Raw genomic sequence first — 25029 nt, forward strand, 5'->3', positions numbered from 1 at the left:
TCTCCAGTATAATTATTGTCCTGCTGTCACCTATTTTACAGTACTTATCTATATTCGCGGACGTCTAAACCAATTTGTTGTCTTGCCTTCCACTTCCCAGTATTTCCATTATTTCCTTCCGAAAGTTCCTCAGTCTTGATTCAAATCTGATTGGGTTCTTGAATGGCTTGGACTAGAATATCGATTCTGTTGCTTTAGTGTTTGTCGTACTTGTGTATGTCCTCGTGACACTTGCTTAACAGCTTCAAACTCCAAGGCATAGGCAAGGGCATCATGTAGAGTTTGGCATCTGGCTAGTCGTTACGCTTGCTTCGTATTACAATCCTTCAGACCCCTTTCATAGGCACAGACTAATGTCTTAAGAGGCAGTTGGGTAAGCCAATATCAGCTTCGTACCGCTGCAAGGTTTTCTTCCTAAACTTGCTCCAGGTGCTTGTTTTCAAATCTCATTTCTAAGTGCTGGAACCTAACCTAACCTAACCTAACCTACCATCGCAGACTGGAGGTTTAATGTAACAGGAATTTGAGCTGGTAACTACAGTTGCCTTCAATGACTTCTCCTTGCAAATTCTAAACAACAGTTTCCTCCACTCCGCATATTCTTCCTGTAACTTCTTCAATGGTTTTTGTCACTTTTTCCTCCAAAGTTTCCATCCTGTTTTCCATTTCGCCCTTCATTTCATTTATCACACAATTTAACTGGTCCTTGATTTGTCCTTTTATGTCCTCTAACTTCTGGTCTTGACTCAACTTCATCTCTTCCAATTTGGCTTCAAATTGATCTTGACTTATCTGGTTTGCTTTCATTTCTTCCAACTTACTGTTCTGACTTACTTTCATTTCCTCTGCTGTCCTGACTTACTTGACTGGCTTAAATTTACTTCATCATCTCCATTTGCTGTTTCACTGCGTCAACCATTTTCGTACTTTCTAATCTGGTACTCACAGGCATTCAAAGTCCACTTCTTGCAGGTTGGTTGGTTTCTTCTTTCCTCGTAGTCTTCGCTGTCTTTCTGGAGATCCAATCTTACTTCTGACAACAAATGTACCATTTTTCGGGGGTAATATCCCTAGTGCATTTAATTTTTCCACAGGAAATATTAGATGCACGAAGGATATTTGGTAAGATTATTTCCTGAGTTAAATAAACATTTTATTTTAATTAAAACAATAAGAACAATAACTTTCAAGCTAGAAAGGGTAACACTATTCTTTATGTTGTTGTGAGGAGTGTGCAATTTTTTCGATTTTTTTTCCGGGAAAACGGCTGACAGCTAAGTTGACAATTGTTGACAAGTGATTTTTCCACTTAAAATTTACATTTGTTATACTAATTCTTGATAGCGATTGGTCAAAATTGATAGGAAGGAAATAATCACCCAAAAACACCACGGGATACTTTAAACTCGCACTGTATATTTTGTTTACTAAAATACGAGGTAACACAAAATAATTATCTTACTGCTTACTCTAAGTTAAGAAGTCCTTTTCGTAACAATTTTATGACAAATGACATATTTTCTAGATGAGAAAAATGACACCAATTTGAAGATATTATTATTTAAACATTTTGTAAATTACATTTGCAAACTGACAATTGTCAAAATAACAGCCGTAAATCTCAGAAACACGTCTTGTTTCAAAAACTGTTAAACTGTAATTCTTGCAAATTCTAGGCAAATTTTGACAGTTTTGATATTAATGACAGAAATCACGTGGTTTTTGGAAAATAATTTGGCATTTAGCAAGGCAGTCGCGTGACCACTGTCAAAATAACTGTCATAAATTTCAGAAACACGTCTTGTTTCAAAAACTGTAAGAAAACTGTTAAACTGTAATTCTTGCAAATTCTAGGCAAATTTTGACAGTTTTGATATTAGTGACAGAAATCACGTGGTTTTTGGAAATTAATTTAGCTAGACAGTCACGTGACCACTGTCAAAATAACTGTCATAAATCTCAGAAACACGTCTTGTTTCAAAAACTGTAAGAAAACTGTTAAACTGTAATTCTTGTAAATTCTAGGCAAATTTTGACAGTTTTGATATTAGTGACAGAAATCACGTGGTTTTTGGAAATTAATTTAGCTAGACAGTCACGTGACCACTATCACAACAACTGTCATAAATCTCAGAAACACGTCTTGTTTCAAAAACTGTAAGAAAACTGTTAAACTGTAATTTTTGCAAATTCTAGGCAAATTTTGACAGTTTTGATATTAGTGACAGAAATCACGTGGTTTTTGGAAAATAATTTAGCTAGACAGTCACGTGACCACTATCACAACAACTGTCATAAATCTCAGAAACACGTCTTGTTTCAAAAACTGTAAGAAAACTGTTAAACTGTAATTCTTGTAAATTCTAGGCAAATTTTGACAGTTTTGATATTAGTGACAGAAATCACGTGGTTTTTGGAAATTAATTTAGCTAGACAGTCACGTGACCACTGTCAAAATAACTGTCATAAATCTCAGAAACACGTCTTGTTTCAAAAGCTGTAAGAAAACTGTTAAACTGTAATTTTTGCAAATTCTAGGCAAATTTTGACAGTTTTGATATTAGTGACAGAAATCACGTGGTTTTTGGAAATTAATTTAGCTAGACAGTCACGTGACCACTGTCAAAATAACTGTCATAAATCTCAGAAACACGTTTTGTATCGAATTCTGCAAAGACACTTTTCTAACCCCTAATTTTTGCAACTTTTAAGCACAATTTGACATTCAAAGACATAATTGCTTGTCAAACCCACTTGGAATGACAAAATGACCATTTTAAGCACATTTTTGGAATCATCATTAAATTTCCCATCCAATAATCTGAAAAACACTACAAAATTTGATACATTCAAGGAGGAAAGCGGTGTCAAAGTTTGAACTGACAGAAACAAAGTTTGAAAGGACAGAGAGACAAAATCGACTGTAAAACCTACTTGGAGTGAGAAAATTACTATTTTAAAAATATTTTTGGAATTTCCATTAAATTTTCTATCAATCTGTACCAACAGTACAAAATTTGGTACAGTCAGGGAGAAAAGGGGTGTCAAAATTTAAACTGCCAGAAACATTGTTTGAAAGGACAGTCAGGGACAAAATCGCTTGTAAAACCCACTTAGAATGAGAAAATGACTATTTCAAGTACATTTTTGAAATCCCCATTAAATTTTCCATCTAATAACATGAAAAGCCCTACAAAATTTGATACATTCAAGGAGAAAAGCGGTGTCCAATTTGAACAACCAGAAAGACAGTTTGAAAGGACAGTCAGAGACAAAATCGACTGTAAAACCCTCTTGGAATAGGAAATTGACTGTTTTAAGCACATTTTTCGAATCCTCATTAAATTTCACATCCAATAACCTGAAAAACACTACCAAATTTGATACATCCAAGGAGAAAAGCTGTGTCAAATTTGAACTATCATAAAGACAGTTTGAAAGGACAGTCAGGGAGAAAACCGCGTGTAAAACCTACTTGTATTTTCACTTTTAATAATAAACTAAATGATAACACAACAGATTATCTTAACAGTTACATGGTGATTGAATATAAACATAAGTTCAAATTTGGTGTGTTTGGTAAAACATATAGCAAACGTGAGGATTTCTGATAGTAAATTTCCTTTATTTTAGTATTTTGAACATTTCGTGGCAACACTGCGTGCTTTTTCCTTATTTCAGTTAATAATTTTCCAAATTGTTTACAGATAACGCTGTAAACGTACACATATTCAGTCAGTTTAGGTACCAGTTTCTGTAAACATATTATAAATTTAAGTGTGTAGTTTGTAATTAAATTGAATATGACGTTTATGTTTGTAGTTTATTCATTTTTAGTGTTATTATTACCTTAGTTTGAAGGTAGAACTTAACTTAGTGTTTGGATGTGTATGCGGAACCAATTTTACGGTAAGGATCATAGAAAATCAATGGAAATAACCTAAAGAACCGACTATTTGGAAGAACATATTTTAGATTATGAACGAAACCGAATTGCATTGCATTGAGGACTCCATAGTTTTAGATTTTACATGTCTAGAATGTAAAAATTATTTAATTAAACCGATTTTCCATTGTGAGCGTGGACATTCGATATGTTGCAGATGTTTCAAATCTGGTAAGCGTGTTAACCCATTCAAAGTAATTTTAGTGTAAAGTAAACATGGTGCAGGATTGCCAACTGAAAAAAAAAATAATAGAAATTTTCAGGTCTCCTTGAAAATTGATTAAAATGATTTTTTACTAAATGTTACATTGAACCACCCTGTAACTGTAAAAATACCCAAGTAATTTGCTTTTTATAATGGAAACTGTCAAATTTAGATTTTTATCCAATTTAATCTTTATTAGTCCATATCTGGAAATCAGTTGAAATTTCAGCGTATTTTGTGCGTTATAGCTTGATGGATGATATTCTGACAGTTGTCATCTTAATGACACTAACAAACGGCTGAAGAAGTGTCACAAAGTCTCAAAACTCTACCCATAGAGGTGTACAAAACCAATCAGTTTCAGCTTGAAAATTGTGTTTTATAGCTTCATAAATAAAATGCTGACAGTTTTAACGGAAATACAAGTTTAACAACAAATACATGAAAAAGTGACAAAATACATGAAATTTTCCTGAATATTTCCCTCATGTGTTAAATGTCCCATATGAGCAGTGCATTTTCACCAGAATGACAGCGATAATTGCATTCTAAAGTGATAATTGCATTTCGATAATTGCACTGTACGTATCTATAACGACTGCATTGTTGTAGAGCCTATTGCTAGTATACTAATTGTTGTCTTTGCGCAGTTTTTTGACTTTTTATAACCAAACAATGTCAAACGCGATGTCAACAATAAATTAATGAACGGTTTGGAACTTGTTCATTGAGCTCCATTGAGCAATCTATAGTTGCAGCAAGACCAAAACATTTTCTTTATTCGGGAAATATTCCCCAAAATTACATTCGTGCCTTAAAAATGACCTGATAATTCTGCGTTCAAACTTGTTATCTTTGCAAACTGCATTCGGTCATTTTCATATTTTTTTCTAAAAAAGCCCTCCACCTTCGGTGTCGGGCTCTTTCGCCAAAAAAATATGAAAATAAACTCATGCAGTTAAGAGATAACAAGTTTTCATGCAAAATTATCGGTAATTTTTATGCACTTGTGCAATTACCCCCGAAAATTTTTTTTTTAAGTCAACTTTCAAACAAAAAATTTAATTTTTAAGTAAATTTTTTAATTTTTAAGTTTTTAATTTTTAAAGATACCAAATTTCAAGTTTTTAATCAATTTTCAAGTTACAATGTCAATTTTTAAGTTTTCTAGTGGGTTTCAAGTTTTTTAGTTAATTTTCTAGTTACCAAGACAGTTTTTAAGTTATTAAATCAATTTTCAAGTTTTCTAGTCAATTTTTAAGTTTTTTAGTCAATTTTCAAGTTACCAAAACAGTTTTTAGATTTACCAGGGAGTTTTTAACTTTTTTATTCAATTTTCAAGTTACAAAGATAGTTTTTAAGTTTTCTAGTGAGTTTTAAAATTTTAAGTCAATTTTCTAGTTCAATTTTTTCAAAACTGACCATCAATTGACTACGTACTTAAAACAGTTAAAAATGACCCAACAACGTGACAATTTTCAAATTTCTGACACTAATTTTTTGGTTTTTACTAAGAAAATCAACCAAGAAACTTAAAATTTGACTTGAAAATGTCAAAAACTAACTAAGGAACTTGAAAACTGACTTGGAAACTCGAAAATTGACTCGGAAACTTGGATAGAAAAATTCACGTCAAAATTCATGAATGTTGTATGGAACTTATAAATTTACATGAAAGTGTCAAAATTGCATAGATTACTTGAAAATTCACTTGTTAACGTGAAACGTGACTGGAAAACTTCTAAAAGTTTTCTTAAAGTTGAAAATTGGCTAGAAAACTTAAAAACTGATTTGAAAACGGATTGACATTCTCGAAAATTGATAATCACACTGGTATTGATCCGTTTTTTGGATTCTCTCTATAATTTCAGGTGATTTATGCAGAAACTGTGGTTCATCACGAAATGGTACCAGAACCTATCATTTAGAGAGGATTTTCAACATTTTAACATTCCCTTGTAAGTACTTTGGCAATGGATGCCAAAAGCGGTTTAGACTGGAAATACTGGAACGACACGAGGAAGAGTGTCAAACATTCAGAATGACGTGCCCTATGAGAGAGAATCAAAATTGCGCATTTATTGGCACTAAATCTCAAATAGTGTTCCATTGTCAAATTGCCCATGGACCACTCACTTTTGTAGGAGGAAAATGTTTTAAGGTAAAATTTCATTGATTTAGATTGAAATTATCAGGGACGTAATAGCTCAAATTCCTGGTTAGTAAATTTAAGCAAAAATATGATGAATTACTTGAAATATGGTCCTGCTTTTTTTGCCTCACATGAAATTGCAAACTTAGACAGTTTATGAAAAAACCTGATAAATGTAGTTAGTTAAAAACCAGGACTGTAATTACCCAAAATTCTGGACAGTCGACATACGATCCTGTTTTTTAGTTTCATAAAATATTGATGAATGTAGACAGTCTGTGAAGCAATTTTGCTAATTTTAGTTACGTTAAAACCAGGACCAAAAATTTGATTTTTCATGAAATACTTGAAATACGGTCCTGTTTTTTTGTATCAGAGAATATTGCAAATGTAGACAGTTTAAGGAAAAATCTGATTAATTTAGTTAGTTTAAAACCAGGGCCGTAATTGCCCCAAATCCTGATTAATAACTTAATGCAGGACAATCACTGCAAAAAACAATGAAAAAAATGATTAATCTTGAAATATCTAAGATACGGTCCTGATTTTTTGTATCAGAGAAAATTGCGAATATAGACAGTTTATGAAAATACCTTATTAATTTAGTTAGTTTAAAAACAGGGCCGTAATTGCCTCAAATCCTGACTAGTAACTTAATGCAGGACAATCCCTGCAAAAAACAATTATAAAATTGATTAATCTTGAAATATCTAAGATACGGTCCTGATTTTTTGTATCAGAGAAAATTGTAAATGTAGACAGTTTATGAAAAAACCTTATTAATTTAGTTAGTTTAAAACCAGGACTGTATTTGCCCAAAATTCTGGACAGTAACTTGAATGCATGACAAAACACAGTAAAAATTGATTTATTTTGAAATACCTGAGATACGATCCTGATTTTTAGTTTCATAAAATATTGACGAATGTAGACAGTCTGTGAAGCAATTTTGCTAATTTTAGTTACTTTAACACCAGGACCGTAACAGCCCAAAATCTTACTAACTTGAATGCAAGACAATCACTGCAAAAAGTAAGTAAAAAAATGATTTTTCATGAAATACTTGAAATACGGTTCTGTTTTTTTCTATCAGAGAATATTGCAAATGTAGACAGTATAAGAAAAAACCTTATTAATGTAGTTAGTTTAAAACCAGGGCCGTAATTGCCCCAAATCCTGATTAATAAATTAATGCAGCACAATCACTGCAAAAAACAATGAAAAAATTGATTAATCGTGAAATATCTAAGATACGGTCCTGATTTTTTGTATCAGAGAAAATTGTAAATGTAGACAGTTTAAGGAAAAACCTGATTAATTTAGTTAAATTAAAACCAGGGCCGTAATTGCCTCAAATCCTGACTAGTAACTTAATGCAGGACAATCCCTGCAAAAAACAATTATAAAATTGATTAATCTTGAAATATCTAAGATACGGTCCTGATTTTTTGTATCAGAGAAAATTGTAAATGTAGACAGTTTAAGGAAAAACCTTATTAATGTAGTTAGTTAAAAACCAGGGCCGTAATTGCCCCAAATCCTGATTAATAACAATGCAGGACAATCACTGCAAAAAACAATTAAAAAATTGATTAATCTTGAGATATCTAAGATACGGTCCTGATTTTTTGTATCAGAGAAAATTGTAAATGTAGACAGATTAAGGAAACACCTTATTAATTTAGTTAGTTTAAAACCAGGCCCGTAATTGCCACAAATCCTGATTAATAACAATGCAGAACAATCGCTGCAAAAAACAATTAAAAAATTGATTAATCTTGAGATATCTAAGATACGGTCCTGATTTTTTGTATCAGAGAAAATTGTAAATGTAGACAGTTTAAGGAAAAACCTTATTAATGTAGTTAGTTAAAAACCAGGACTGTAATTGCCCAAAATCTTAGTAACTTGAATGCAAGACTATCACTGCAAAAAGCAAATAAAAAATTGATTTTTCATGAAATACTTGAAATACGGTCCTGTTTTTTTTTGTATCAGAGAAAATTGTAAATGTAGACAGTTTATGAAAAAACCTTATTAATATAGTTAGTTTAAAACCAGGGCCGTAATTGCCCCAAATCCTGATTTATAACTTAATGCAGGACAATCACTGCAAAAAACAATTAAAAAATTGATTACTCTTGAAATATCTAAGATACGGTCCTGATTTTTTGTATCAGAGAAAATTGTAAATGTAGACAGTTTAAGGAAAGCCTTATTAATGTAGTTAGTTAAAAACCAGGGCCGTAATTGCCCCAAATCCTGATTAATAACAATGCAGGACAATCACTGCAAAAAACAATTAAAAAATTGATTAATCTTGAGATATCTAAGATACGGTCCTGATTTTTTGTATCAGAGAAAATTGTAAATGTAGACAGATTAAGGAAACACCTTATTAATTTAGTTAGTTTAAAACCAGGCCCGTAATTGCCACAAATCCTGATTAATAACAATGCAGAACAATCGCTGCAAAAAACAATTAAAAAATTGATTAATCTTGAGATATCTAAGATACGGTCCTGATTTTTTGTATCAGAGAAAATTGTAAATGTAGACAGTTTAAGGAAAAACCTTATTAATTTAGTTAGTTAAAAACCAGGACTGTAATTGCCCAAAATCTTAGTAACTTGAATGCAAGACTATCACTGCAAAAAGCAAATAAAAAATTGATTTTTCATGAAATACTTGAAATACGGTCCTGTATTTTGTATCAGAGAATATTGCAAATGTAGACAGTTTAAGGAAAAATCTGATTAATTTAGTTAGTTTAAAACCAGAGCCGTAATTGCCCCAAATCCTGATTAATAACTTAATGCAGGACAATCACTGCAAAAAACAATGAAAAAAATTATTAATCTTGAAATATCTAAGATACGGTCCTGATTTTTTGTATCAGAGAAAATTGCGAATATAGACAGTTTATGAAAATACCTTATTAATTTAATTAGTTTAAAAACAGGGCTGTAATTGCCCCAAATCCTGACTAGTAACTTAATGCAGGACAATCACTGCAAAAAACAATAAAAAATTGATTTAATCTTGAAATATCTAAGATACGGTCCTGATTTTTTGTATCAGAGAAAATTGTAAATGTAGACAGTTTAAGAAAAAACCTTATTAATGTAGTTGGTTAAAAACCAGGACTGTATTTGCCCAAAATTCTGGCCAGTAACTTGAATTGATTTATCTTGAAATACTTAAAAAAAATAGAATAAGTTTTAACTGATATAACAGATTAACCAGCTTGTCAGTTTGTCAGTAAAACGTGACAAATGCCTGAATTCTTCCCATGGAAGTATAAAATGGAATTAATATACGTCGTACTGAATCTGTTGGAATTCAAGAGTGTTTGGACTTTTATAGCTTGATGGATCACATTCTGACAGTGTGACCCTAATGACACACTCATCATCGGCTCAACTAGACTGTCAAGTGTCAGAAACTGTCAAAACCTTACCCATAGAGGGGTACAATACCATTAACGTACTTTTTACTGGTTTCAGCGATACAAGTGCGTTTTATAGCTTCAGGACTAAAATTTTGACAGTTTTAGTCGAAATAACAGTTTAACCGACCTGCCACTATGACACTGAAAGCTTACAACTCCTTGAATTCTTTTTATGGAAGTATAAAATGCCATTAATATACGTCACACTGAATCTGTTGAAATTCAGACTTTATTTGGACTTTTATAGCTTGATTGATTAGATTCTGACAGTTGTCACTTTAATGACACACTAAACAACGTTTTAAGTAGAACGTCAAGTGTCACAAACTGTCAAAAATTTTCCCATAGAGGTGTAAAATACCTTTAACGTACTTTTTACTGGTTTGGCTTAAAAAGTTGAATTATCTTGAAATACCTGTAATACGGTCCTGATTTTTTTATCACAGAAAGTTGTGAATGTACAGAAACTTTTTTAATTTTCAAATTTAAATTGCTCAAAATGCTGATTAATCACTTTTTATAATACAAGTCAATGCGAAAGCTAATTTCCATCAATATGCCTGAGGTAATGGTTAATAAGCAGGACCGTATTTACCCAACATTTTTTTAAGTGAGAATTAAAAAGAAAAATGAAACTTTCTATGTAAAAATTCAACGATATCTGTATTTTTGCACTCGGTATTCATGTTATTTCTAGTGCATATTGCTGCACAAGAAAAATATGCCATTGTGCCGGCTTTTTTCCTGGCTATTGAAGACCTTATGGCCTGAAAAAGATGACCATCCACGTCGTTTCCCTTTTATTATTATGTGTTATTTCGCATGCATGAACGGAGATTTTCCTGATTTTGATGGGACGGAAAGCAGTTTTAAAGCGGAAAATGCAGTAGAATTTTCTTTTTGTTATGGAAATGACGGATTTAGTAATCAAAACCAACTTGAATTGACGTAAAGTCATATTTTTAGTAGCTTAATGATGAAAGTTTACCAGTTATCCACAATTACCATGGATATATACTTGACACACTTTAACTGTCAAAATATGACAGCAATGTCAATGGGTTTAGCGCCATGTGCAAGAGCGTACTTCCTTCTACAAAACGAAGTTTTGGAAGATTTTTAGTAAAATGTGACATTTACATTCTAACCGATAACTTGAGTTATCGTAACTGTCAAGCTGACAGCTATGCAATTATTTTACCATCTAGTAGAACGTGGGTTTGTCTTTCAAATACAATAATTTCTACAACTCTCTAAGTTATCTGGTTACAAACTTTTAAATTCATTTTTTAGGTTAAAAGTAATTTTTGACATTGACATAAATTTGAGGCTCAGTATCTCAAAACCGGATGAATTTAGCCCTTAAGGCCATTAAGGCTTTTTTGTTTAACTGTCAATTTTGCACCAAAAGTCATAATGACAGAACATTCTTGGTTGTCACTGTACAGAATTACAGGCCTTAGAAGCACTTTACAGATACAAAGTAGATTTTTACACTAAATAAACTTAAAGCCCCTAAATCTCAAAAACGGTTAAATTTAGCTGTCAAGGCTATTAAGGCTTTTTTGTTTAGCAAAAAAGTTTTCTGTCAATTTTGAAGCAAAAGTCAAAACGACGCAACATTCTAGGTTGTCATTGTACAACAGTGTTGCCAAGTCAAAACATTTAATGGCGGTAGAATAATCAGTGAAAAAACGGTAGATAACGATACATCAAAACAAATTCATTCATTTTACATTATTATACAAGGTGTCTTTTAATAGTTGTCAAAAATTTGAATTATTAATTCTTGCTATAAAAACCGTACTTAAAAAATACAAATTTTTCATTTTTTCATTAATAATTGTTATTTCAGTTTTGACATTAGTGACAGATATCACGTGGTTTTAAAGGATAATTTAGCTAGGCAGTCACGTGACCATTGTCAAAAATCATAAATCTCAAAAACACTCTTTATATCGAATACTGCAAGAAAACGTTTCTAAATCCTGATTTTTGCAACTTTTGAGCATCGTTTGACAGTTTAGATGTCAGTTGTCACATGATTTTAGAACGCTATTTAGCTAGACGGTCACGTGATAATTGTCAAAATAACTGTCATAATTCTCAGAAACACGTTTTATTTCAAATACTGCAAGAAAACCTTTCTAAATCCTGATTTTTGCAATTTGAGAGCATGGTTTGCCACTTTTGACGTTGTTTTGATGTTAGTGACAGTTGTCACATGATTTTAGAACGCTATTTAGCTAGACGGTCACGTGATAATTGTCAAAATAACTGTCATAATTCTCAGAAACACGTTTTATATCAAATACTGCAAGAAAACGTTTTTAAACCGTGATTTTTGCAACTTTTGCGCATCGTTTGACAGTTTTGACGTTAGTGACAGTTGTAACGTGATTATAGAACGCTATTTAGCTAGACGGTCACGTGATAATTGTAAAATTAACTGTCTTAATTCTCAGAAACACGTTTTAAATCAAATACTGCAAGAAAACGTTTCTAAACTATGATTTTTGCAACTTTTGCGCATCGTTTGACACTTTTGATGTTAGTGACAGTTGTCACATGATTTTAGAACGCTACTTAGCTAGACGGTCACGTGATAATTGTCACAATAACTGTCATAATTCTCAGAAACACGTTTTATTTCAAATACTGCAAGAAAACCTTTTTAAATCCTGATTTTTGCAATTTTAGAGCATGGTTTGACACTTTTGACGTTGTTTTAATGTTAGTGACGGTTGTCACGTGATTTTAGAACACTATTTAGTTAGACGGTCACGTGATAATTGTAAAAATAACTGTCATAATTCTCAGAAACACGTTTAATATCAAATACTACAAAAAAACGTTTCTAAACTCTGATTTTTGCAACTTTTGCGCATTGTTTGACACTTTTGATGTTAGTGACAGTTGTCACATGATTTTAGAACGCTATTTAGCTAGACGGTCACGTGATAATTGTCAAAATAACTGTCATAATTCTCAGAAACACGTTTTATTTCAAATACTGCAAGAAAACCTTTCTAAATCCTGATTTTTGCAATTTGAGAGCATGGTTTGACACTTTTGACGTTGTTTTGATGTTAGTGACAGTTGTCACATGATTTTAGAACGCTATTTAGCTAGACGGTCACGTGATAATTGTCAAAATAACTGTCTTAATTCTCAGAAACACGTTTTAAATCAAATACTGCAAGAAAACGTTTCTAAACTATGATTTTTGCAACTTTTGCGCATCGTTTGACACTTTTGATGTTAGTGACAGTTGTCACATGATTTTAGAACGCTATTTAGCTAGACGGTCACGTGATAATTTTCCAAATAAATGTCATAATTCTCAGAAACACGTTTTATTTCAAATACTGCAAGAAAACCTTTTTAAATCCTGATTTTTGCAGTTTTAGAGCATGGTTTGACACTTTTGACGTTGTTTTGACGTTAGTGACAGTTGTCAAGTGATTGTAGAACGCTATTTAGCTAGACGGTCACGTGATAATTGTCAAAATAACTGTTATAATTCTCAGAAACACGTTTTAAATCAAATACTGCAAGAAAATGTTTCTAAACTATGATTTTTGCAACTTTTGCGCATCGTTTGACAGGTTTGACGTTGGTGACAGTTGTAACGTGATTATAGAACGCTATTTAGCTAGATGGTCACGTGATAATTGTGAAACACGTTTTAAATCAAATACTGCAAGAAAACTTTTTTAAACTCTGATTTTTGCAACTTTTGCGCATCGTTTGACACTTTTGATGTTAGTGACAGTTGTCACATGATTTTAGAACGCTATTTAGTTAGACGGTCACGTGATAATTGTGAAAATAACTGTCATAATTCTCAGAAACACGTTTTATATCAAATACTGCAAGAAAACGTTTCTAAATCTAGATTTTTGCAAGTTTTGAGCATTGGTTTGACAGTTTTGACGTTAGTGAGAGTTGTGACGTAATTGTAGAACACTATCAAGTTAGACATTCATGTGATTATTCTCAGAAACACGTTTTATTCAAAAACTGCAAGAAAATGTTTCTAAAACCTCATTTTTGCAACTTTTCAGCATGGTTTGACAGTTTTGACGTTAGTGACAATTGTCACGTAATTGTAGAACACTATTTAGCTAGACGGTCACGTGATAATTGTCAAAACAAACTTTAAGCGCATACATCTCAAAAACGATTAAATTTAGCTGTTTAGGCCATTAAGACTTTTTGTTCAGCTGGTAATTTTGAACTAACAAACCTTAAAACTTGATTTTTGTTTTTTTTTAGCAAAAAATCCTTCATCAAAATTTAGAAAACGAGATGAGCGCTTTGCCAGATAGGAAGATCACCAAACCGATCGTTTTGTATTATTTCAACGATACACTTTTCCAAGGAATAATCCAGTTGAATCCGCACAATATTACAATGAATATTGTCCAGTTGGGGCCACCAAGCGAACAGGATAATGCCTACAAATACGTAATAAAATTTGTAAGTTTTGACGACAAAATTGTGAGAGTTTTTAACCAAAAATGTCAATTTTTAAACGGAAACGCGAAGGAAAATAGTTTAGTGATTAGCACAGATTTGTTAAGGAACTGTCGATATTTTGTAATTGAGTTTCGTGAGTTTTAAATTTTTGAATGTAATTTTAATGAAATTTTAATTATTACTTCTTTGTCACCTTTTTTTTAGCTTTTTATAAACCTTATAAAAAATAAATATTTTTATACTATCGATTTGAAATATTTTTCACTTATGTCTAGTAACGGTTTTCGAGATATTGACGTGACGACTCCTAACTAGAACTAGATAGATCAAAATGTTCCTATTATCTTCAATCAAAGTAATTATCTTTTCAGTCTTCTATTTCTTCTTTATCACCTTCCTTCATATTTGTAATACGCTTTTACAATTCTTCAACAGGATGATTGGTTAACCGAATCATAGCTCAAGGGACGTGACTAATTAGATTTGGTTTTCAAATTTACATTTCTCAACGAAATGTCTTCAATCGTTCAGAAAAATTCGGCCAGATTTTACCACTTTCTCATGTTTGGAGTGTATGAAATATAAATTTATTAGGTACGTGATCTGCTAGCGCTGTCATTCCATCAAAACTCCGGAATGGAGTTTTAAAGTTGAGCACCTTGAATTTCGTGCCACATTTACGTGTGAACTGTGAAAGCAGCTGCCGTCGTTCGAAATACATAAAACTTATATATAATATATATAAAACGAACGACGGGGATTTATAGGGAGTACATGCCTTGTTATTTAACCGGGCGTTTTCGGTTTTTAAATTGAAACAGTTTCGGAAAGAAAAAAGTTTAATTTCCATACGAAGTTCCGTATATAACAGCCTGCTAGGATTGGAGTTTTTGATATCGTCTTACACAGTGACGCAATCCTTGACAGGTGCAATGCGAGAAAAAAAGAGAGTCACAAAAAAATTGAGTATAATTTCATCTTCTTCTTCTATCCTTTCTCTCCTATTGTTCCAGTTTTCCCTGTGTGTGGGAAGGAGAAGAATATCCTGGCTTAGGAACTTTTGGTATCACGTCTTCCAACCTGATGATAGCCAACCTCCGAAGAAGTAGCTGCTTCTTTTCTCTCCACAAGGTTACCATCTTGTCGTTTTTCCACTCTAATTGGTGGTTGTATTTTGAGCAACATGTCCGGCCTAGTTTTATTTAAGACTCCCTATTCTCCACTATGTTTTCGACTTTGATTCGGTTTCTTATCCACTCATTAGTTCAGTAGATCTTTAAGCGTTACTTCTGTCATTTTTCGTTAAAAAAAATTGATTACATACAGTAAAGTAACATAAACTTTACTGATTGATGACAAAGTTTGGTCTAATTTGCCTGAAATCAATAAAACTGTTACTGTTCGCGGTTTTTGCACCAGCTTTGGGTCACATAAGGTTACAAAAGGATCTTCTTCTGCTTTCTCTTCAGACTTCTTCCAAGACCTTTCCGTGACTCTTCCATGTCTGTCGATCTTGACTTGATCTGGACCTACTTTTGATACCATCTATCCAGCGTTCTCACTTTTCTCGTGGTTTCTCTGAGTCGCCAAAGTACAACTCTATTGGTAAATTTTTCACTGTTCTGACGTGTAACATGCCCTATCCAAGATAATACGTCTGGGTAGTTCTTCTAATTTTTCACTTAAAAGAATCCCCAACATAGCACGTTTCTGGTTTCGTTCCGATATCCCTGTAGGAGTAGAAAGATATTCCATTAATCTTATATTTTACTTCCCGTTCAGCTTAACATTGGTTAGCTCTAGTAACGAGAAACTAGTCCAAGTTTTTAACAATTACGTATCCAAAGCTAAGTTTAGCCACGTGCAACACTCCCATGAGCTTTACTCTATTTTATTATATACACTAGGTAATTGAATCAACGACTTTCCAATGTACTTGATAGGAAATAAGGCAGACCAGAAGACCTTAACACACTTTAGTGAGAGAAATAATCGTGTTAAAGTCTGGCACGTCTTTGCAGCAAGGACCATTTTATTGGAACTTTCTCGAACTAATAATCTCATTTGGCGGTAAACCGACAACTTCGCAATTCTTTCTATTCCATATTGCACACAGGGTTGCCATTTCAACTTTATGATAAGTTACATAGAAAAAATCTGTTAAATGTGACAGAAAAGAATGTGAACATAACAAGAAGGAGCGAAAGGAATCAAAACATGGGACAAAAGTGGTTGTTCCACTTGAAACGTATGATCATCATTTTACATAATCATACTGTAAGGAAAAATACATGGCTCCAATTTTCTACATAATATTTTTGTCAAAGTAAAACCTAGACGAATAACCATTATATCCCTGCCCCAGCAACGGCAATAAGACTCAATTTACTACACGAAATCCGGTGAATTTACGATCGAAATTTAATATTATGATTTAAATGTCTCGGAAGGAATATCTCTTTTACGGTACGTTCTTTTATTTTTGTCGATCCGTTTTTCGTAATACGTATTCAGGAATTCAGCGGCAGCCCCGGATAATATCTCTTGCACCACCTGAATGTAAGAGGATTCTCAGCAAATTTTCGCTTATGGCGAATGAATGAGATTGAGCAAGGTTGATATATGACATGGCTGACATATTTATGGTGCAAAGCTTAAAGTATCGTTTTCCTTTTGTTCCGCGGATTTTCTTATTCAACATGCATTGTTACCACTTATTAACCTTTATTACCAGTTGCAGCTATACGTGACCAACGAAACGTGGCTCAGGCAGAATATCCAGCTGTTTCAGGAACCGTATCATCATTCTGGGTGAAATGTTGTTCAGATTCTCTGGCCTTATGCTCAAAAGCGCAAAACCTGAATATGAGAGGACAGCAGCATTCAGCATTATCTGCCATGATAGTCCGGTGCATATGGGTCCTTAGCGGGCATAGCCTTTAGGGTTTGTCTGTTAAATTGCAGGAGTTTATCAGTCTTAGTCTTAGACAGACCTTTTATAAATTCCTTAGAAAGGACCATCGCCGGCGTTCTCAGCCATAAGCCGGAGTGCGTTTCATTGCACCACTGCGAGATGATGCTCTTTGCTTCACTGTAAGCAAAGTCAAGTTACAGACAGAATTGATGAGGCGAGGGAGATGCTCAGGCGATTGAACGATGCTTCGGAAACGGCAGGTTTAAAAATCAACTTTAGTAATACCCAGTTTATCACCAACTTGGTAGTGAGTGAACGAATTTCCCTGTGTTCAAGTCATATTGAAGAAGTAGTCTCATATAAATATCTGGGACATGATAATCTTATAGGCAGAGACAACCAAACCCGGGAGATAGCGCGAAGAATCGGTATAAGTTGGGCAGCTTTTGGAAAGCTAAGCAACATTCTAAAGTCGGACATTCCAACCTGTCTAAATAGAAAGGTCTTCAACCAGTGTGTGCTTCGTATGGAGCAGAAACTTTAACACTAACAAAGAAAACCATAAATAAAATTCGCGTAGCACAGAGAGCCATGGAGAGAGCAATGCTGGGCATATCATTGAGGGACAGAGTCTCTAACATCAGACTTTGCCTAATGTCTGGATTTAACGATGCATTTGACCGCATAACAATGTTAAAGTGGAACTGGGCCGGACATGTGGCGAGAATAACGGACGGACGATGAACAAGTGTAATTCTGGAGTGGAGATCGCGACAAGAGGCCCTTCGGAACAGAGGAGCCAAATTGGATGAATGCAGCAAAGGATCGAAGACGTTGGATTGGACTGCGGGAGGTCTATGCTCAGCAGTGGACGCAGCTAGGCTGAATGATGATGATGATGAGGCAAGATCAACCCTGGCATTGTCTGTCAAGCCTGAATGATCCAGCTTCCACATTAGGGTAACACTGTTGGTTTCTGCAATAGCGTTAACTGCTTCATGACAGCCACTGCTTCTAAGGCTGCTTTGCTATCCGTGAAGATTTTTTTCGATTTCCGCCCAGGACGCCTATTCTTGAAAGCAAGAGAAGGGTCCCTGGGACTTCCCAGGGAGCATTTCCTCACTTCGTCTCCCCTACATATAATCAACATATTCTTGAATCATTGCCGAAGATGGGGAGTATCAGGGAGGGAACAAAATCAAGAAGCAATGTTGCCGACTCGTTCAACCAATAGAATGGCACCAAATTCCGACAGAAGACAGAACCCATGACAAACATATGACATATAACCCTAGTTTTGGTTTTGCTTTCGTTTTCTTTTGTGTTTGAAGTTTGAAAGTTTGAATCACGGTTTGAATTTTGAATGCTCAAAAGTGTGAGAGAAAACTGTGAATTAGTAAATTTGTTTGGTGATGCTGTAAATTAGTAAGTACCTACCAAACATTCCGGATTCAGAAATTGATGCTAAATTGAAACAGTTAAGTGCTAAGCAAAAAGAAGTTTTGGTTAATTCGTTATCTTCCCATTCTCAATTTATAATTTATAATTTTAGGTTTAGGTTAGGTTGTTAGGAGGTTTGTCATTTCTCTCCGTGACTATTAGGAGAACTTTTAAGTTCTCTTGGGAGTAGGTCCCTCGCCCAATTTGTTTTCAAGAATACCACATTCTTATTTTTAAGAGAACTCCGCCCACTTCTCTCGCAAAGTTCTCCTCCCTGATATTCAAGAATAGGCGTCCAGATGGTAAAGTAAGGTGTCCTCCTAGAACAGATTTCGATACAGTTCCGCCTGGAGGTCCGTTGAGGTTCTGATAAGTGCCTTCTTTAGGCAGATCTTCGCCTTATCGCTATAAGCCGCAGCTCCTGAACTTGTCGAGATAAGTCCATTTGGATAAGGTGGTCACAGGTTAGGTTAGGTTAGTTATTTTACCTACTTTAAGGTCCTTTAGAATAAATATGCCCTTTGCTGTGCTTTGGAACCCTCCTGGAGCAAATTGGCAAAATTGCATTTTTTGCAAAAATGGTATTTTTTCAATTTTTGAAGATTTTACTAAAATCACATGTTTTTTGACATACGTTGCTTTGACCCTAAATTACTCCCTTATTTGGCAAGTTACGTCAATATGTGATAGGAAACAAAAGATAGAGCAGATTTCAGGCTTTCCAAACAAGGCACGGGTAGATTGATGTAATCAGTAGGTAGCCAACCTCGTTTTACCTCCTTAGTTAATGATGTTCCTGACATCAGCCATATAATGACTAGGATTAATTAATGAACTTTCTGTGTTAACGATGCTCATTATTAAAACAACACGTAATTAGAGAAAGTGATAAGTACATGTTATAGGAGACAATTTAAACACTCTGCACCTTAAATAGTTATTGACAAGACGTTGTTGTCATATTGTTGCAAAACCCCTAAAAACTGTCAGTTTTGAATAATACAAAATCGTCCTGAAATACGGTGTACGTGTAACCGTGACACGGACGTGTCGTATTCATCATTCCGAGCCAATGAGCGCCGTTATAAAAAATTGCTGAACCGTAATCTGGCTCGGGAATATGCAAAACCAATGACACTTTAGGCGCGAAGACTAATCACAAAATCGATGGGGGGATTTTGCATTATTCATATGCCATTTGGCCGCCTGAAAATCCCTTAAACTTGGACTTCTTGATTTCGATAAGATTGTTTCCGTCTCGATAATACAATTTTGATTTCAAGCCAATTTTGTCTCATATATTTGATTCAAAATGAAACAGAAAAATGATAAACGACCTGAACGTTTGGTTGTATGACTTTGACACATGTCACTTTAGTATATCTTTTTTTTTCTAGTGGTTTAGTTCATTGGTTGAAGTGTCCTGATCTCATGGAATTATATCTGTGATTTCCCTCCATTTATCTCTGTCTGCACCTGAAGTGAATTTTCAGCTGCTTCTGGTCTGCCAGGCACCATTGAAAGAGCAGTCCTCAGTCTCAATATGAACAACATGTCTAAAGTAAAGGCAGGAGTCACTTATACGGAAGAGATACCGACACCAGGGGGCATCAGACAAAGTGACAGCCTTAGCCATTTCTGTTCAATCTCTTAATAGACAGAATTATAGAGGAAGTATCATCACTAAATATGGGATACCGAATGGGACAGAATAAAAGAATTAGCATGGTATGCTACGCCGATGATGCAGCTATTTTCGCTACGATCTACAGAGACAACTACACAAATTCTGCCAGGTCAGCCAAGCGATGAACATAACCATATCTATAGAGAAAACAAAAAGCATAACATTTGCTAAAGATCCCGTAAGATGTAAGATGGTAGTTCAGGACATAATCATCAAGCCAGTCTCACAATTCAATTATTTGGATATGGATCTGTCGAGTTATCACGACCTCGTGAAGGATCTAAGAAGCCAGATCAACTGCCATGTTGGGCTGCTTAAGGCAAATAATATGGGCGAACGAAAACATGCAAAAGGATAGCAAGGTCAGGATCTATAAGACTTATATCAGGCGAATCATGAGATACGGAATAGAAACCAACAAAACGAAAAGAATGCTTCGAGTAGCCGAAATAAAAGTGCTCAGGACTAACAAGAAAAGACCGAATCAGGAACACCGACATTAGGGAACAATGTGGGATGCAAGACATCGTAATATGGAGGAAACAACGAAAAAGATATTGGTACGCTCACGTGAGAAGAATGGAAGAGGGAAGACGCATCGCACTTGAAGGGAAACCATTAGGGAAAAGAGAACCCGGAAGACCACCTAAGAGTTGGAAGGATAACTGGCAGTTCACCTCTCAGGAACTGATCAAGAGGAATCAGAAAAAGTAACAGATCGCGAGATCTTAAATATGAATAAGAAGAAGAAGAACATTATGTGAGCAGTTCAAGGAACTCTCAAAAGCCTTCTCCAGACCCACATTTGGTCCACTGTCCAGTTTAGCAAAGTCTGTGACCGTTAAGGTCCAGGTTTCTGCTCCATATCTTATATTGGCAAGATTCATTTGCATTCTGTTTGTCCTTCCAGATTTTATGCAGCTTTGTCATGGAAGTGTTGGCAAGACCGATTGTCCTTTTGATTTCGATAGATGAATTTCCTCTTGTGTTTATGTTACCACCCAAATAATTTCTTCTACCATTTCTATATTGTTTATGGTAGGCGATCTGTTTATTCTCTTTCAAGTTTTTTGTCGATTTAGTTTTAACCCATAGTTCAGATATGCTCCTTACACTCTTTCAATAAGTTCAGCAATTTGCTGTTCGTCCTTTGTTATAAGTTTAGTGTCATCGGCATAACGAAGTTTATTCTTCTGCCACTTATACTTATTAGCGGGTAATGCCAAGTATGCACGGTGGTACAGTAAAAAGCGTGCGCCAATATTCTTTGGCAGGAAATGCGGCTTCAGATAAATGGGTCAAGCAAGACGACTGCTTTTTAAGTTCCCAGAGTTGCATGGACGTCCTCTGTTCTGGGAGAAGGATGTCCCCGCTAACCTCTTCTTGTCCTGCATTTCCTCTTTCTTCGTCAGTTCGTCCATCTCTGGTGGTCCTGGCAAACTATAAGATGTCCAAACAGCCGGGAGTTAGGGTCTGGTGAGTGGAGGTTTGGGATGGTTTTTCAAAAAAAGTGCCAGAAGTGCAGCCAGAGTCCAGTTAGCACCGGGATAACTGCGAAAAGGTTCTACCCAGATTTTGAGAATACAATTCTCGCCACCTGGGGGAAAGGTCTGGGGGGAATTGTGGTCCTCTTCTTGGCTGGTTGGTTCTGAATTGTCGTCTATATAAAACAGAAAGAAAAACTTATTAAAAATTACCCGTTCTCCAAAAGCTGGTATCGGGGTCGTTTGTGAGGTGCTTCTAGCTCCTGATTTTCTGCTGCTTTCCGCTTTTTGGAATATCTTCACTGCGCTATGCTTGATCTTTTCCGTTGCGGTGGTGAACTTCTAGTCTTGCTGGGTATCCACATTTCTGACGTACCATGGGGCGTCCACCGCTGTTCTGAGCGCAATATTTTCCACAGCTTGGAGTTTCTTCAGGTGCGATTTGGCCGCGTACCTCCAGGTGCGGTAGAAGAACCGACTTGATGAGCGTCACTTTGTTCCGAAGTTCCAGCTTGTCATGGGGTACAGTTTTGCTCTGATCTCTCTGGCTTGCTGTCTGACGTATTCTATGTGGCTTTCCCACGTGAGTCCATCTTGACCCCAAAGTACGTCGCCTCGTTGCGCCACTCCATGTCCATGTCTTTTAACCTGACGTTGCCTGGTATCATCATCTTAGGTCTTCTTCTGAAGACCTGCGTTTCTCTATCTTCCAGTACACCATTTCACCAATGCTGTGGTCTGGTCTTGCAGGTATCGGGTCAGGATTCGGCCGCACCTTCTCCGGGCCATGATTGCAGTATCATCCGCGTAGGGTGCTAAGCTGGTTCGCCGAGTTAATAATAGCAAACCAAAATGGTTTGTAACAAATTTTAGACATTTTAGGCTAAATAATATTTACATAGATTTCGACCCATTCAGTGTTCTTCAGAACAGATGAAGAAATGATTTAATAATAACATTATTAACTGAAATTGACCTTATTTTGGTCCTACATTCACAATATTTATTTCATGTGCAGCTTAAAGAATGAATATCTAAATTGTTTTATTACTTTTTTACTGATGGCAGAGCAAATTGGCCCATTTATCCTAGAAAACCGTTCAGCAGTAAATCAGAATTTGATATTTCCTATTAAGTTGAAGCTCCGGAGTTGAACTTTAAATTAGCTTTAAACTTTTCGGAGCTATTTCACTAATTATTAATGTTTTAGTATTGCTGAAGGCACTTTACTACATACGTTAAAGAGTTTATTAACAAAATTATTCAAGCTTGAGCATTTAAAATTATATAAACCAATGAAATTTCCTGGCTAATTTTTTGATTCTGTTTTCAATATCGTTAATATTCAGATCGTTTCCTAAACATTTGTAAAACGGAAATCGGCCCCCCGTTCATACCTGACAACACTGAAAAGGTTATAACCGAACGAACGCCCATCATTTATTAAAAATCGACACATTATGCGCTCTCGTTTATCTGATTTGTCATCAATCAAATTCGCCAACACTGTATTTGAACGTGTTATTTTTTTTCTTATTCGAAGGTTGGGCGAAACAAGAATTAATATTTTCTCCGTCCGATGTGTACCTCTCTCAGCAAAAAAAAAATGGGCAAACACGATAGAGGTGATATGAAATATGATCTCCTTTGAATAAGTTTTCCTCTCACTTTTATATAGGGTGATCCAAAATTAATATACAAAAATCAGAAAAAAAAAAAGATAAATGTAAAAAAAATAGGGTGTAGGAAAAAAATAGGAGAATATTCTTCTGTATTTCAAAAACAATATTTGAATGATTGTAACTTTTTTATTTGAACTCTTATAGATTTCACTAAAACTCCATTAGAAAGAGGATAAAAAATACTAAAAAATGAGCCTTAACTGGCCTCTCTACTTCTTCATGTTACCGAGATATTCACATTCAAAAGTAGTAAAAAAAGACCCCTAATACTCTCCTATTCTTTAAATTCCTTTGAAAAATTTTTAAGTACTTTTTTTGTACTTATTTCACCTAATTTAAGGTCCTTTGGTATAAATATGCCCGTTGCTGTGCATTGGAACCCTCCTGGAGTAAAATAAAAAAATGCCAAAATTGCACTTTTTGCAAAAATGGTATTTTTTAAATTTTTTAATGATTCTAACTTTTTTATTTGAACTCTTATAGATTTCACTCAAACGCCATTAGAAAAAGGATAAAAAACACTACAAAATGAGCCAAAACTGGCCTCTCTAGCTCTTCATGTTACCGAGATACTCACATTCAAACAGTAGTAAAAAAAGACAACTAATACCCCCCCATTCTCTCAATTTTTTTGAAAATTTAAATAATTAAAGTGCTTTTTTTGTACTTATTTCACCTAAGTTAAGGTTCTTTGGTATAAATATGCCCTTTGCTGTGCATTGGAACCCTACTGAAGTAAAATAAAAAATTGCCAAAATTGCACTTTTTTACAAAAATGGCATTTTTTCAATTTTTGAATGATTGTAACTTTTTAATTTCAACTCGTATAGATTTCACTAAAACGCCATGAGAAAAAGGATAAAAAACACTACAAAATGAGCCAAAACTGGCCTCTCTAGGTCTTCATGTTACCGAGATATTCTTTAAATTTTGTTAGTTAACTTAGATAGTAACATTTCAACGCTCAGTATCTCAAAAACGATTAAACTTAGCGACTAAAGTCATTGAAGCTTTTTTGTTCAGCTAGTATTTTTGCACTAGGAAACGTTTATTTGAATTTCCTAAGTAGTCACCGTATTGAGATACAACCCGTGCAAACCCCTTCATGGGTTGAAACTCTCAGATTTTGATTTAACTGTAACTGGGAAGAATTAATCTTTTTGTACCGAAACAAAGAGAATCAGTTGATCCACATTGCCGACAATTAATTTTGTTTTAAATATCCCTTTGTTCGATGGAAAAATAGCTTCGAAGAGCAATCGATATGGTGGTCTGAAGACAAATGATTGTAATACACTATAAGCAGAAAAATATTGTAATAATCACTATCAAATATGTATAGAAGAAATCAAAACTCTTGTAAAATTTTGATTTAAAATTCTGTTTCCAAGATAACCGGGTTATTACGTTGTAAGACCATACGCCATGGTGACCAATCGAAAAATATCCACAATAGACAGTTACACGTCACAACTGTCAAAAAAACATTCAAAAAACCATAATATGATAAAACAAGTTTTGTAGTTTTATAGCTTCATAGAGTAGTATTTCTTAAAATTAGTTTTTAAGTATGAAACATGACTTTT

The 25029-nt window shown here is 34.5% G+C and overlaps 2 protein-coding genes across 3 annotated transcripts in view; both read left to right on the forward strand.

The window, feature by feature from the left end:
- Nucleotides 1-25029, forward strand: part of LOC145729203 (glutamate decarboxylase 1-like) — a 122709-nt gene that overhangs the window by 65752 nt on the left and 31928 nt on the right. The window lies entirely within an intron of this gene.
- On the forward strand, nt 3700-14484 carry LOC145729192 (E3 ubiquitin-protein ligase sina-like). Of its 2 annotated transcripts, none has more exons than XM_081979852.1 (4): nt 3700-3909; nt 3964-4117; nt 6023-6312; nt 14033-14484. In XM_081979852.1, exons 2-4 carry the CDS (start codon nt 3979-3981, stop codon nt 14378-14380), a joined length of 777 nt encoding a protein of 258 aa, XP_081835978.1. In that variant the 5' UTR covers nt 3700-3909; nt 3964-3978; the 3' UTR covers nt 14381-14484. The 2 variants fall into 2 exon arrangements, with proteins under 2 accessions (XP_081835978.1, XP_081835977.1); XM_081979851.1 differs by having other exon boundaries at nt 3701-3909; nt 3976-4117.

This window comes from Ips typographus, linkage group LG5, assembly GCF_016097725.1.
Source record: "Ips typographus isolate SLU linkage group LG5, UJ_Ityp_2.0, whole genome shotgun sequence".
Lineage (NCBI taxonomy): Eukaryota > Metazoa > Arthropoda > Insecta > Coleoptera > Curculionidae > Ips > Ips typographus.

Bases quoted from the DNA above. Each gene is read 5' to 3' on its own strand.
- LOC145729192 (XM_081979852.1), top strand. From the start codon at position 3,979: ATGAACGAAACCGAATTGCATTGCATTGAGGACTCCATAGTTTTAGAT. The intron at 4,118-6,022 runs GTAAGCGTGTTA...CTATAATTTCAG, and splicing joins TTGCAGATGTTTCAAATCTG to GTGATTTATGCAGAAACTGT. The intron at 6,313-14,032 runs GTAAAATTTCAT...GTTTTTTTTTAG, and splicing joins TAGGAGGAAAATGTTTTAAG to CAAAAAATCCTTCATCAAAA.